The sequence below is a fragment of the Miscanthus floridulus genome, unplaced genomic scaffold, assembly GCF_019320115.1.
Source record: "Miscanthus floridulus cultivar M001 unplaced genomic scaffold, ASM1932011v1 fs_570_2_3, whole genome shotgun sequence".
Taxonomy (NCBI): Eukaryota; Viridiplantae; Streptophyta; class Magnoliopsida; order Poales; family Poaceae; genus Miscanthus; species Miscanthus floridulus.
This window is the reverse complement of record NW_027096952.1, coordinates 45,352-60,000: the sequence shown is the minus strand read 5'-3', so window position 1 is coordinate 60,000 and position 14,649 is coordinate 45,352. Positions and strand designations below refer to the sequence as shown.

Sequence of the window (14,649 nt, the reverse complement as noted above, 5' to 3'; positions counted from 1 at the left end):
ATATCGATTCAGCGTTTATGTAGATTTGAAAGATGTAACTCATATGTCAGCGGTACTACTCTTTGGCTCCCTGAAGTTTATATCATTTTGTTTGGCCACCTTAGCGATCTCAAATGCCTGAACTAAAAAACTAGGAATTTGTAGATCTCAGCAAGAGCTACAAGTTTCATTTACAAAGGAACTCTATTTGACAGCATATAAGAAAGATATGATTTTTCTAAGACGACAAGCTTGGGTACACGACTAATATGCTGCTAAAACTTTATATTATTATTTTTTGAATATCTTAACTATCACAAATGAAAAAACTTAAAGCTAGAAATTTGTAGATCTTCCTGGGAGATAATTTTCATATACATTTAACAACATACAAGAAATATATGATTTTTCTAAGGCGGCAAATCCTAGTACGCGATTAATATTGTCGGTGTTTTGGAACCGGGGGTCCCTCAACCAACGAGTGAATTTGTACTGCGTGTCCCTAATCCCGGATGGTGATGCAAAGAGACACAAGGTTTATACTGGTTCGGACAGTCGAGGCCCTACGTCCAGTCTGAGAGATTGATCTTGTATTCCTTGCACCGGAGTGCTCGTGGTAGGGGGTTACAAGCTGAGTGAGAGAGGGAGCTAGCCCCAGGTCTCGGCGAGGGTGGTGCGAACTGCTTGGGACGTTGCTCCCAAGCAGCGTGGAAGTGCGTGATTCTATCGGTGTGTTTGTCCTCCTGCCCCCCAGAAATGGCCCTGGCTACCTCCTTTTATAGTTACAAGGAGAAAGCGAGAGGTACATGAGAAGGCTACTATTTGCTGACGTATTCCGCTCCCTGAAGCAGTATGGCGTCGTGGGAGTTCCAGTCGATGTCTAGTCGGTATGGTCTTCAAGGCTGACGACATGCTGCGCTCTTGTACTTTTGTTGACTTGGTGAAATGCCGAGGCCTGGGGGCTGCTGTAGTAGGCTGTGTCGAGACCTGTCGCGCTGAGGCCGAGACCCACTGTGCCGAGGCCTGCTGTGCCGAGGCCTTTAGCGGGTGGCAATGTGAGGTCTGGGCGGCCATCGCCGATAGTTGATTTGGGCGGAACAGTGCCGAACACGCGTCTACAGGATACGGTGCCCTGTATCGTCAGTAAGGGATGGTAAAAAGGCGATTTGACCGTTGTCCTGTCGCGGCATGCTGCCGATCGTGACTTTCGTAGTGCGGGCAGCTGGGTGCATTAATTGGATGCGATAGCCTGCCAGAGTGACTTTTGAGGTGGAGGTGACGAGATTGCGGGACGAGCCCAGCCTCGGGCGAGGCGGAGCATGGCCAGTTCGCCCGAGGCCCTACCGGGAGTCTCGGGCGAGGCGGAATCCGAGGCTCATCGGGGGTCTCGAGCGGGGCGGAGCGGTCGGTTCGCTGGCCCCGAGGTCACAGGAACCCGGTTCTGACTCCCCACGTCGTGTCCGTCCTTGGTGCAGGAGTTTAGGCAGCACAGTAGCCGGTAACCCTTGCACAGTCCCGTCGTGGATGGCAGGGTGCTGACGTGACGGACGTCTGGTCTGCCACGTCGCTGCACTGCGCCGCCGTGTGATTTGTCGGAGTGGTTGAGCGCCTCGATAGGACGTGCGGAAGTGACATGCTGGTCGTACTCGGTCTTGTGCGTCGTGGGGCTCCAGTACGGCTTGATGCAGGACATGGCGGGCGACGTGCGGGTTGCCGTGTAATGACGCCGTAGGGGGCAGTGGCTATGCCGAGGCCGAGCCATCGCGGGGGGCTCGGTGGTCATGGACCCTCAGGCTGCCGAGCCCGTGAAGCAAACTGTCGAGGTTCTTGGGGGGAGTTATTGGCCTTGGGTACCGATTCCGAGGCTACAGTAGCCCAGATGTGGCTCCCCACGCTGCATTGTCCTCGGTGCAGGAGTTGGCAGCATAGTGAGGCATGGGCGTCACGGTGGTTAGTACAGTGGCGGGTAACCCCTGCCCAGTCCTGCCTCCTGTCCCATCGGCCATTCTGCTGTACTGTGCCGGGCGTGCGGCTGTCGTCAGGGGCAACAGTCGGCTGAGCTGATGTGACACGACGTTTTGTCAGAGGGACGGGAGAAGGAAGAGGCGGCGGAGTGCTACCGAGCCTGCCTTGCGCGAGACGGAGGGTCGGTGGCCCGGCCGTGGCCTTTGGCGGGGAATCGCTCGGGGTCGGTAGCGAGGGGGCCTCGGGCGAATCGGAGAATCGGCCGAGGCCTGCGGCGATGGGCCTCGGGCGAGTCGGAGAATCGGCCGAGGCCCTTGGAGCCTCGGGCGAGTCGGAGAATCTTCGATCTTTACGAAGTCTAAGCAGTCGTTTTTTGGATTTTGCTTAGGGTACCCCTTCCCACGGTATCCGACAAATATGTTGCTGAAATTTTAAGATCTTAACGTCCTGAAATAAAAAAAATTAAAAGCTAGAAATTTGTTGATCTCGTTGAGAGATACAATTTTCGTATACAAACTAAAAATTATCGGCAATAGTAGATAAGAATGGTTGGTGGTGGCCAGCAGGATCTCAGTGCTAGCGGAGGCAGAGAAGCGTACTTGCTTGCAAAGCAAGTTGCAACTTTGCAAGGATTTAAATCAGGCAAGCAAGCACATGTAGAAGGCACTTAAGGAAACCATCGTCGCCGTGCCTCTGGATTATGTCGTCCACGGTTAGATTAAAAGGGACCATGATTCATGCGATTACCCGTTCTGTGGACATGGGCAGGACAGCAGCTAGCGTCCGTGCTGTACTCCTGAAAAAACCTCTCGTGAACTTGGAACTTGGTGGTCAAACACAATCGGATGGGGGGTGCACGAAAAAGGGAGATGGAAGGACACGGTGGGTCCACCTCGTGATCTCCTGTTATCCCGTCCCCGTAACAATAACGGACTGCTCGATCACGAAAAAAAAATAGTAACTGACTGCTCGATCGTGCTGGGCTTAACGGTTTTCATCACAAAATATATTATTATTATTATCAAATCAAACCTGACAGCTCTCGTGCTTGCTGGACTATCTTTTCTTCCTGGGACTGGGATGGGAGGAGATTCAGCCGCATATAACAATAAAAAACAATAATGCCCTTTTCCTATTTGATTTGATTTGATCGCCACCATTAATTATTTTGATTCAGGATAAATGTTGAAACGGTAATCTGCAGATAAAATCTGTATGGATCGAGATGGGCAGCCCGTTATTATTAGGAAATTGTATACAAAATTAACTATGGGTTGCTAATTCTATTCATCATCCGCCTGCTCGTTCAAAACACATATATCACCGATGAAAACCATTTTTTGCAATCATTTTCATCTGTTTGCGAGAAACAATAATAATAATAATCAAGGGCGTTGTCCACATGGGACTGCCGTTTTCTTGACTCGCTCCAAATTCTTGGAACACGTCCACGTCCTGTGCTACGATCCAATACACAAACACGCATCAACTTTCAAAAATACGGCTCCTTTTGCTTGCATAAATATCTCAATAGCATCACAATCTAGAGTGGGGCAAAAAGTGGACACCGTCTACTAATGTGTACTCTTGATGTTCCCTGAGAAAATTGGACGACATTGGAATGGACAAATTCACAGTACACGCCATACCGTCGAGATGCTTTATTCGCTTGTCTTATGAGCCGTATTTTTTTATCGAACGAATAATATTTTTTTCTCACAACAAATCAGCCAACGGTACTTTTCAGTCTGGCTTATCAGCCAAACGAACAGGGCAAAAATCACAATATATAGGCGCCACACCGTACAAGACTCAACTGGGAGTTCGTGATGTTGCTACCTGTACTGATGTACATACCTTTTTCAGGGTAAATCTCATAGTAGATATACTTCATGTAAAATAAAAAACATAAAATCTGAGTTACTATAAGATCTATATCTATGCAACTTGTCCAAGTCCAACCGGAGTTTTATAAATTATATGCTCGGTGATTTAACATTTAGGTCCTCTTTGGAACGCACGAATTTCATATAGATCTTATAGTAATTTCGTAAGAATCAGTTTATTTTTATAAAAAAAGCGCAGAAAATAAAAAAAATCCTTTTTAGCAATGGAGCAGAAGAACTGTGATGTTCTACTGGGAGCAAAAAAGTATAAACGGTGAGCAGAATTGTGCAAGAGCCAAATATCTAGGCCTTGTTTAGATGTAAAAAATTTTGCAAAATGGCTACTGTAGTGTTTTCGTTGTTATTTGGTAAATAGTGTCCAATCATAGTCTAATTAGGCTTAAAAGATTCGTATCGTGGATTTCGTCTAAACTATGTAATTAGTTTTATTTTTTATTTATATTTAATGCTCATCTAAAGATTTAATTGTCTCCTCCTGGACCCCACTCCGACCCGGAGGCGGGAGGGGTCGAGAAGGGAAAAAGCCGAAAAGAAGACGAGGACGACGAAACGCTCAACACATCAACCCATCATCCCAACTCCCCGCACCAATTCATTCCAACTTGCCCCCAAATCCAAACGAGAAAAGGCTCCGCGTCTGCCTGCGCCTCGCTGCTGCGGTTTGATTGCGCTCGCGCCCCCCGAATCCTCTCGCCTCCCGCCGCCGCCATGGATGACGACCACGACCACGACCAGGACCCCGACGCGCCGTCGCCGGCCGCCGGGGAGCGATGCCCGTGCTGCTGCTCCTCCACCTCCTCCGCCTCGCCGGCCGTGCCGTGGCGGCGGTCCGTGAAGCGGAAGCTGGGCGCGGAGAAGGGCGGGGACGAGGAGGCGGGCCCCGCGGCGCGGGTCGAGGCGGAGGACGAGTGCGCGGCGCTGCGGGAGGCGGTGGCGGCGGCGCAGTCCACGGCGTCGGCGCTGCGGGCCGAGGTCGAGGAGGAGCGCCTCGCCGCGGCCAGCGCTGCCAGCGAGGCCATGGCCATGATGCTCCGCCTGCAGCGCGAGAAGGCCGAGGTCCAGATGGAGCTCCGCCAGTTCCGCCGCTTCGCCGACGAGAAGATGGCGCTCGACGCCGCCGACATCGACCAGCTCCGCGCGCTCCTGGCGCAGCGCGCGCGCCGCCTGGTGCGCCTGCGCGCCAGGCTCCGCGAGTACAGGCTGCAGTTCATCCACCTCGGCATCCCGCTCCCAGAGGGCGAGGGCGAGGGCGAGGGCGAGGGCGAGGACCTCGTCGCGCAGAACGCCGCCGAGGAGGAAGAGGACCTCCTCCTGCTCGAGGGCGAGGACGGCTACGTCGATGGCGATGGCGGGTACTACCCTGAGCTCCGCTGCAACGACGGGGAGTACTACTACTACGAGGACGGGCAGGAGGAAGAGGATGCGGTTGCCCTCGATCTGGAGCGCCGGATCTGCCGCCTCGAGCACGATCAGGAAACTCGCCTGCTTGAGCCACCCCTTGAGGAAGAGGAAGAGGAAGAGAAAGGCACCCACCTCTACACAGATGAGGCGTTGCCGAACTTGTCTGGGCATGAACGGGGTGGCATCTATACTGATGAGGTGTTATCTGAGGAGGATGTGGAAGCAAGGAGCAACCTCCACAATGATGATGAAGAGCTGCCGGAGTCTCCTACTGCTGGAAGTGGTGATGGGGAGGAAGCAAGCGAGGCTGATGGTGTTGACAGTGTAAGTGGCAGTGGCAGTGGCAGTGATAGGGTGTACACCATTGACAAGGTGCATCAAGGTGCGCCTGCGCCTATTGCAAGGGTCATGGATAAGTACCAGGGCGAGGCAGTGGAGCCAGACATTAAGAAGCTTTACATGAGGCTGGAGGCGCTGGAGGCCGATAGGGAGTCGATGAGGCAGGCCCTTGTGGCAATGCGCACAGAGAAGGCACAACTTGTGCTTCTTCGTGAGATTGCGCAGCAGCTTGCCAAGGATAGAGTTCCAGTTGGGTCAGGAGCTGGGGCAGGGCCAGGTGTACACTCTTCGCCTAGAAAACGCGCAGTTGGGATTGTAGAAAGGAGATTCACAGAGGACAAGAAGGCGGCACTTGTCAAGACATATTCCATGGTTGCCTTGTTTAAGGTATGCTGCTTGTTTTACTGATAGGATACTGGCAGTCCAAAACATTGCAAGTTTTGCTGGAGATCTCCTTCATTTAGTAGATTATTAATACTGTGTGGTTTATTAAGATCTAAGTTATGATGGTTGTGTGCTGATTTAGTATATAAATCACTTGTATATTCATTCATTCGATCAAGTAGGATGCTGCTAGCTAATATCTATGATCACTCTAGCAGATATTTGAGCATATTTAGGAATTGTTGTTTTAGAATGCAGAATATTGCTGTTGCTGATGCAGTATGTAGCTGTTCATTTTAATAGTCTGTCCAACTCTAAAATTCAAATGATTTTGCTAGTTGGCCCTAAAGTAGCAATGTTTCTTTGTTTGTAACAAATTAACTATGCTTAATATGATTATCTATTTGCAACTGTTTTCAAAGTTTCTTTTATTAGGAGCCAAAGTAAGTTGGGAACTGCTATTAGCTGTACACAGTATGAATTCAAGCTAGGGTGGTTCTGTGCTATATTAAATGCAGCACATCTGAGCTCATTCATTCTTTGGTACATCAATGAAGAGATAAATTTGGAATATCTGATAAATTTGGAATATCAGTCTGCATAGTTCTTGCTGACTGACTTGATTGATTGAAATTAATTTTGCTTATTGCTGTAACATAATTTATTCCAGATATATTTTTTAATCCAGTTCTGCTCACCCTTGAGCATCTGTTAGAAAAAAGTATTCAGCATGAGAGAAACTTAGAGGGTGTTTGTGTGTGTGTGTTTTCGCTTGGTCGTAAGCGATCGTGGATTATAAGCCAGAACAGTATTTTTTTCTCACACTAAACCAGCCAGCAGTAATAATCCACGATCGTTCCAGCCGAAACGAACAGGCTTGATGTTTATCATATAGTTGTAGTGCTTGTGGCAATGGCTTGCTGTTCAATCGTGGATTGTCAGACAATAAATGGCAAGCTGCCTACCTCCCTCTGTACTTTCACTGTCCTGATTGCTTTTTGCTTGTACTAAGGGGTTGCCTATTTGTGGGGTGAGATATTGTTTTTTTCTTGAGCAGTCACACTTCTTAACCATGTGACCAACATACCATTAAGGCACTAGCACATGAATATCTACCTAACATAAAAGTTGAGTAAAGTAAAAATAAATAAATAAATACTGGCTGTAGGCACTATTCCAGAAGCGCTTAATTAGATTGCTATATTATACCTCTACATAATGTTAAATGTTCTTGAGATGTGAGCTTGTGAAATTCCTTTGTGCTTACACGTCCTTTCCTGTTCATAATGATAACCAAGTAGTCTTTTCCCAAACCTAAGTATTTGCTTTTATTTTTTTGCAGTGGGTCCTCACTTTATTTGGCAAGAAAAAGAAGCTATCTCAAAGCAGGTAGGAGAGCCTTCAATTGAATTTAGTTCATGCTATATACTTATTTTATCTGTAAAGCATGGTGATATTGACTACTTTCCTACTTGGTTGATAGGTATACTTTTGGCTTATCAAGTAATAATGTTGGTTTGCTCCTACTCTTGGATAAGTGCCCACGGATCCAGAAAACCCTCACAAGAACAAAGTAAAACCTGCCAAAACAAGCAGCAGCAGCTGTACGATGTAAATAAATAGCTGTCAGTTGGGAAGTTTGCACCAGATTGCATTTTTTTTGTTTATGTTGGGTGGAGCCAGAGTTCTTTCGATTCTTTAGTTGATGATTTTCCATTTCCCAGCTTGGGTGATGAGGATATTATGCGTTGGTCTTGCAATTGTTCAAGTCACAAAAACGCCTTTGCTTCTTTCTCACCAGCAAGAGCTACAATGCATGTATAGTGCGCTTGTAATACACTGTGGTGGTTGTTTTGCTTGCTTCCAGGTTGATGAGCTTACAGGTCCAAACTCCCAACTTTTGTGAAAAAATGTTGTATTCAAAGCAAGTCTGCTTATGCTTGTATATGTTCAGGTTTGTTGGACTGTCCAATCTGTTTAATCAGAAATTTGTGTAAAATTCCTGATCTGAACAGCAGCTGCTCCAAAATATCAATAATTATACTGAGGGTACTGACTACTGAAGGTGTGTTTGGACTTGGGATACGTTCTATCCACCTCAATTTGTGTGGATACTAATGTATCCAAACAAGCCTTGAATTGGCAGGTGGAACCAATACAGGTACGCTGTTTGCATGGCACTTATCTTTAAGCTCAACTTCTGACTGAAATTTGATACACTAGGTAGCTGGGTATCTTAGCCGAAAAAGTCTCACAGAACCTATGCTACCTGTACAATTTGATTCGCTTGCAACAATTTGAGTATATGTACACGTAGGGATCTGTTGGTTGAAGTTTCTGACTTTTTGTGAAATTCCTCATCTAGATGTTTGACGCTTGAAAGCTTGAGGTAGTTATATAGGAGTAGTACCGAAATATACTGAAATTGCCTGTGAATAACAGATCCAGACATCTAGTCCAGGTAAGAGTCCAGGTAAGCAACTTACCATTGCATTACTCCTTTGCTTGTTCACGTGTATATAGGAGTAGTACCGAAATATACTGAAATTGCCTGTGAATAACAGATCCATAATATGTCAGCGAACCCACATGTATCCGAGTTAAAGTGCTGTTTGTTACATATGTGTTCTGGTACTTAAAAAGGAGTTCAGGGCAGCACAACATTTGACTTCACTCTTACAGGCAAAACACACACCAATAATCAGTAAATAAGTAAATACAATAGCTGACATTTGACTTCACTCTTATAGACAACTTTTGATAAGCTTGTTCTCCTTTCTAGTCTCAGCTTGTTTCAGCTTATTCTCTCTCACAGAACACTATTGAATCAACCGAAATCAGCCGAAATAAATTTGTGACTGGATCAGCCGAACAGGAACAAAGGGCGTACCCAGTGTAGAGAGCTCCTGCTCTGTGCGGGGTCTGGGGAAAGGTGTTAGTGGCAAGCCTTATCCTCGCCTATGCAATGCGAGGAGACCGCGACTCGAACTCAGAACCTTCCGGTCATAGGCGGTAAGACTCTACCGCTTGCACCAGATCCGCCCTAATGGAAGGAACAAAGGAATTAATTAAATCCTCGAAATCTGAACCAGGTGGAGAATGGTAGAATGCAACTGATTTTGCTTGCTTCTTCGATGGGCTCAGCTTCTGCTATGTCAATTTCTGTTATATCAGCACAACTAACTTAATTGATTGACGCTTGCCAGGAATTAACAGATGTAATTAGCCAGAGAACCTTCAGATGTAATTAGCCACAGAACCTTCAGCTTTGATGGCCATCTTGGTGACTATTGATAACATTAGTGTTACAACAGTAAGAACATTGTAGCTTTCAAATTCCCATCGATAGCATTGCCTGTGAGTCCCAGTATTCTTTGGCCTGCTTCACCATCACACTTCGCTCTTCGCGCAGTCTCTGCGCAAAGTAATCTTTGTCCCTGGTTAGACAAGAGATGCAAGTTAGATCTAGAACACACATAATTCTTTCTCACAACAGGTGCAGGTTAGATTCCAATACCTTCTCTTGAGGAGTAATTCGAGTTCAGTCATATGCACAGCACGACCAAACACACCAACCTGAAGATCGTCAAATCCAAATCATCACCATGGAAGATGAAACAGTGTACGGGTGCAACTTTCGTCATGTATTTAGGGGACAATTCATTGTTTAGAACGTAGCATGAATGCCAAGGTAATTTATGGTGACGTAAAAGAAAAAACTAAACCAACCTAGGACGAACTACGAGGCTTTGTATTAAGAAGAAAACAGGAACTATATTTTCCTTGACGATTTATGGGTGATGTAGCAAAGGTGATCAAAGAAAACATGTCACAAATGGAAGATACCACTAATAGAAGATACGTTTCACGGCAACAAGGAGACTGAACAAGAATGATGTCTGGCAGCAAGTAGGACTGCTCACATACCGCTCGGCATACAGGGCACTTCGCCTCTGGAGGTGCCGACTTGACACCCTGGAAGATGTAGACAGAAGCAGCACCACATGCACAGGCTTTGCAGAACAGATGCCCACAGCTAAGTGCGTAAGGGTTGAACAAAGTGTCCTGTACACATTGTGAGTGAAAAAAATCATCACAAATGGACGTTAAAATCAGCACACATATATTCAAGCAAACTGAAGAGAGGAAAAAGATACCCTGCAGAGACAACATGCAAAGTTTCCACAGCAAACTTCCCTACCAACAAGGGCTACCCTTTTAGTTCTATGATATTTATCAGCCAAAGAAAACGGAAGTTAAAGAATATCTCACCAAGCAAATCGGACAAGTTAGGCTGTACTCATACTTCAGAGTTTCAGAAATGGTCATTGTCAGTAGTGGCTGTGCTCCACTCAGGTCACAGGAAAAATTCTTGAAGAACCCTCCAGCTCCAGGTTCATCAGCGTCTGAATCATCACAGTTGAGATGGAAAGCACCAAGCTCTATCAGCCAAGGTGACTGCAACAGTTCAATATGCTCAGTTTGCATCTTGCTCTTGAAATCTCTGCCACTCACAGAACCATGTATCTGCAGGATTATAACTATATAAATACACAAAGATACATTGTCTACTGACAATCAGGAGATCAACACTTACCTTGTCATATTTCTTGAGAATTTTGCGAATAGCAATAGCATTCATGGTCACATAATTGAGAAGCATTCTGCATTCTTGAACCATTATTTGCTGATCATCTGTGAAACACTGCCTAAAACGCCATATACAGCGTTGTAGTCCTGAAGGGACATGAAGATGGAGGAGGCGTTGTACTCTAGATCTGAAACAACCTGCTATTTCTGATGCCTCCTTGTTGAGTTCTGTAAAGAACAATCTATCACACACTGAACAAGAAAGATACTAAAAGTTAAAATCACAGTAGTATAAGTTGTAAGACAAGCATAACAAGATAAAAAAGGAGTAGCAAAATGTAAAGTTATGACCTTAAGTAAGCCCTTGTTTAGTTACCCAGAATCCAAACTTTGGCACTATGCAAAAAGAAGATTCTCCGTCACATCAAACTTGCGGTACATGTATGGAGTACTAAATGTTGACGAAATCAAAAACTAATTGCATAGTTTGATTGTACTTTGCGAGACGAACGTTTTGAGCCTAATTAGTCAACGATTGGACAATTATTACCAAATACAAACGAAATGTTACAGTGCGCTACAGCAGTGTCAGAATTCAGGCGGCGCCAATTCGGCCGGCAACTAAACGGGGCCTAAACTATTCTAGTCAGGCAATCTAGTTATAGGTTTCCAGCTATGAATTTATATGGTCGGACCAGGAATAGTCCATAGTTAGGTCAAACAGACATAAATACTCGCCCACCTAAAACTAATAATATTTTCAAAGCAAGGAGTCCAGTTGTACAAAATGAACAGTTGCACAAAATGAAATGGCTATTATTCTTTCATGGAAGAGAATAATGACTGTTGTCATCTTTCTTTGGTTTTAAAATCTCGTTTCATCAAGTTGATGCCAAATTAGTCCATTTTTTATCATAAAAATATGACCATTTCCTCAAAAGTTCCGGAGTTGCAAATTGTAATAAAATCACATGTGGTTCAAAGTAGCAAACTAAATGGCAAGTGCAAATGATTTTTAACTATGGTGATAATACATTATTTTGCTTCCATATCATAAACACAAAACACGCGCATCAAGATGGAGGAGCAAGGTCTGCAATGGTAGACTATGGGCATACATGTGCATGAGTTGCATTCACAAATGTTTGAAGATTCGTCACTCCCCTCCTGCTGCTCATCACCATTTGTGCCATCTGCTTGCAGTGAGCGATCAACTCTACATTTCTTCAATACCTTCTTGAGGCGTTTGTATTCGACATGGGAGCATTGTCCTAGGAATTTGTCCTGCTCTGCCCGGAGATACTCCTCATATGTGGCGCCGAACTTCATCTTGTCTACTGGAAAAGAAAATGATAATTAACTAGCCATGCAATGTTGAGGAGATTATGCACTCCACCATGAATTGTAACAACGAAATAAATCAGCAGACACTCAATGCATTATGACATCTAATGAGCACATCAGTCACAGTATTTTCAGCTCCAATTTTTAATCTGTCATCTCGCAACTAAAATCTCACAGGAGAAGAGATGTTTTTAACATGCAAATGCACTTTCTTTGGGAATAATTTAATTTTGATCATAATTAGCAGCATGCATGAATTAACTGATACAGATAACTGTATTCTGCAAAAGAATACATGGCATAGAATCTAAGTTGTAACGGATAAAAAAATATCAAATAAAATGGTAATACACAGTGAAAGGAGAGGCTAAGCGAACGGATTTAGCTATAGTTCTATATCCTTTTTTTATGGACCATAAAAATGTAAAATTGGTATCCAGAAAATGTAATAGAGAATATGGAATTATAACTCCTGCTGCATGCTAGCCAGTAGCCACAACATCGTTGCCAGGCATAGTGATCCTAACTATTGATCTTTCATCAGTTGCAGTTTGTGCTGCTGTGATTATACAGTCTTGCCTACGTTCAAAAATTATACAGTCTTGCCCCTCCTTGTAATTTCAGTAGAAGACAACACTTTAAATTTACAAGGTTCTATAAGAATAACTTCTATATATTTTGGGAATTTAAACATAGGTGAATTCAACTTTCTCTGTATGACTGCAACTACTCATAAATTTCAAAAAGAAAAGAACCTAATGATTTCTGCACCAAATGGACCAATATTATAATCGTGCAGAACAATGCGGTTGCTGACTTTTGAACCTTAAAGGAAAAGACATGATCTTATCGATCCAAGGATATATTATAAATAACATCAGTGCCAAATTGTGCAAGAACGTCAACATCATTGCACCAGCAACGTAGTATTGAAACTAACTGAATGTAGCATTTGGAATTTCCTCAGAGACGGCATAGCTTCAAACCCAAATATGCATATAAACATATATATTGACAGTTGTTACGGGAAAAAGAAATGAAATTGCTTGGTACCAATTAAAAAAAAATTATTGTGAAAACATGACGTGCAATGAACCAGTCCAGTAAGAACATGGCTGAATCAAATATTTACGTTAACAGGATAGAGCACAAGAGTTTGCTCAAAGTTCGCGAACCATATTTGACTGACAAAGCCCGGTAAAGAAGAAAAACACATAGGGTGCGTTTGGATGCTATCCATGCATGCCCTGCCAAAACCAGCTCGCCGGCCAAATTCTGGCGCAAGAATTGGCCGCACCGATTTGACCTTGAATCGGTTGAAAAATGAACTAACTATCGGCTGCTTTTACAGTGTCCAGCCAAATATTGGCAGCCATCCAAACAAGTTCCCTGCCCACGGTCAACGTATTGGCTCGGCTCCAGATGGCCTCAATCCAAACGCGCCCATAGTATTAATTGTTGTTGACACTGCAACTGAGTTAGTTGATCCGAGGAGGAGAAGAGCATGCAGAGACAAACGAAAAAGAAACGACAACAAAGACATGACGCGACGTGGCCCAACAAAACGCATTTGTATTCCTAAGAATCGAATCGGCTGAGGACGAAGAGACAGGAGAGGTCTGAAACTCCGGGGGTTTGGAATCGGGAATAAGAGTTCAAATTCGCTCGGACCACTCCCAAAACCCCAAATCTCGTCTGTCTAAGCTGGCACAACAGAAAGTCCGCGGGACCGCGTAAACGATCACGGCGGCCGCGCCGACAAAATGCATGGCGCGTCAGAGGCGGGGACCGCGCACGGGATGGCATAGTTACCTGAACGGACCGCCGGCGTGCGGCAGGGCGGGGATCAGGATCGCCGGCTCGCCGCTCGCCGCTCGTGCAGAGGAGGCGTGCGTGCGTGCGTGGTGCGTGCGGAGGAGGCGGCGGCAGATGTTCAGGGGAAGTGAACGGCGGCGGCGGCGGCGGCAGCGGCAGCGGAGGTGCTCGCGTGACGCGCTTGCTTGGGCGCAAATCAAACGCGGGAGGGATATGCTCGCGGTCGCGGCTCGCGCTGGCCTCTCTCTCTGCTAGTCTGGCTTGTGGCCGCCTTACCTTGGTTCCGTTCCGTTGCGACCTGCGAAGCAATTAAAAGGGCGTGGGTGGGTAGGGGACGCCTCGGCACGGGTTTCCCGTTTCTCCGCCTTGGACGGGCCCACAATCCGCAAGGTCGGCTGCACCGGGCCCAACTGCAAGTGACAGTGCGGCGGAGAAGTGTTGTTGGGCCTCGTTTAGATTGCAAATTTTTGCAATCTGGACACTGTAGCACGTTTCGTTTGTATTTGACAAACTTTGTTCGATCATGGACTAACTAGGCTTAAAAGATTCGTTACGTGATTTACAACCAAACTGTGCAATTAGTTATTTTTTTTATCTATATTTAATACTCCATGTATGCGTTCAAAAATTAATGTGACGCAGAAAGAGTGAAAAAACTTAGAATTTAGAGGTAATCTAAACAAGGCCTTGCTTTTGGCCTTTTCCTCCTCCTGCAAACCCACAAGATAGAATTCCTTCCTGCGTGTTCGTGTGTCAGCAGCCGTGGAGGACCCGCCCAGGCCAGGTGTAGCGTAGCGATAGCGTAGACAGGCTTTTACGGCGGCGGCCAGGGGCACTCTGGACGGGTCAGGGGCGCCCTGGGTCCACCTGTCTGCGGACCGCGGGCGGATGTTATGCTTTCACCTGGCCATGGTCAAACGGGTCA

At 45.8% G+C, this 14,649-nt stretch overlaps 2 protein-coding genes across 7 annotated transcripts; one reads left to right on the top strand and one right to left on the bottom strand.

The window, feature by feature from the left end:
• The first annotated feature begins 3,914 nt into the window (after positions 1-3,914).
• LOC136532288 (myosin-binding protein 7-like) lies at positions 3,915-7,972 on the top strand. The gene is made up of 3 exons (XM_066524896.1): positions 3,915-5,978; positions 7,318-7,364; positions 7,459-7,972. The coding sequence occupies exons 1-3, from the start codon at positions 4,560-4,562 to the stop codon at positions 7,550-7,552; spliced, it is 1,560 nt and encodes a 519-aa protein (XP_066380993.1). The 5' UTR covers positions 3,915-4,559; the 3' UTR covers positions 7,553-7,972.
• Positions 7,973-8,394: 422 nt separating this feature from the next.
• On the bottom strand, positions 8,395-14,058 carry LOC136532289 (probable E3 ubiquitin-protein ligase BAH1-like 1). 6 transcript variants are annotated; one of them, XR_010778204.1, is made up of 8 exons: positions 13,722-14,042; positions 11,684-11,902; positions 10,573-10,817; positions 10,248-10,502; positions 9,903-10,172; positions 9,493-9,551; positions 8,866-9,412; positions 8,395-8,526 (listed from the first exon to the last, which is right to left on the bottom strand). XR_010778204.1 is itself a non-coding variant. In XM_066524900.1 (8 exons), exons 2-7 carry the CDS (start codon positions 11,892-11,894, stop codon positions 9,521-9,523), a joined length of 915 nt encoding a protein of 304 aa, XP_066380997.1. In that variant the 5' UTR covers positions 11,895-11,902; positions 13,722-14,058; the 3' UTR covers positions 8,539-9,412; positions 9,493-9,520. The 6 variants fall into 6 exon arrangements, 4 of the variants coding, with proteins under 4 accessions (XP_066380997.1, XP_066380994.1, XP_066380995.1 ...); XR_010778205.1 differs by lacking the exon at positions 8,395-8,526 and having other exon boundaries at positions 8,539-9,018; positions 9,211-9,412; positions 13,722-14,043; XM_066524900.1 differs by lacking the exon at positions 8,395-8,526 and having other exon boundaries at positions 8,539-9,412; positions 9,903-10,040; positions 10,133-10,167; positions 13,722-14,058.
• Positions 14,059-14,649: the final 591 nt, after the last annotated feature.

Bases quoted from the DNA above. Each gene is read 5' to 3' on its own strand.
- LOC136532288 (XM_066524896.1), top strand. From the start codon at position 4,560: ATGGATGACGACCACGACCACGACCAGGACCCCGACGCGCCGTCGCCG. The intron at 5,979-7,317 runs GTATGCTGCTTG...ATTTTTTTGCAG, and splicing joins CCATGGTTGCCTTGTTTAAG to TGGGTCCTCACTTTATTTGG. The intron at 7,365-7,458 runs GTAGGAGAGCCT...CTTGGTTGATAG, and splicing joins AAGAAGCTATCTCAAAGCAG to GTATACTTTTGGCTTATCAA.
- LOC136532289 (XM_066524898.1), bottom strand. From the start codon at position 11,894: ATGAAGTTCGGCGCCACATATGAGGAGTATCTCCGGGCAGAGCAGGAC. The intron at 10,173-10,247 runs GTGAGATATTCT...CCTTGTTGGTAG, and splicing joins TAACTTGTCCGATTTGCTTG to GGAAGTTTGCTGTGGAAACT. The intron at 9,552-9,902 runs GTATGTGAGCAG...GACGATCTTCAG, and splicing joins AGTGCCCTGTATGCCGAGCG to GTTGGTGTGTTTGGTCGTGC.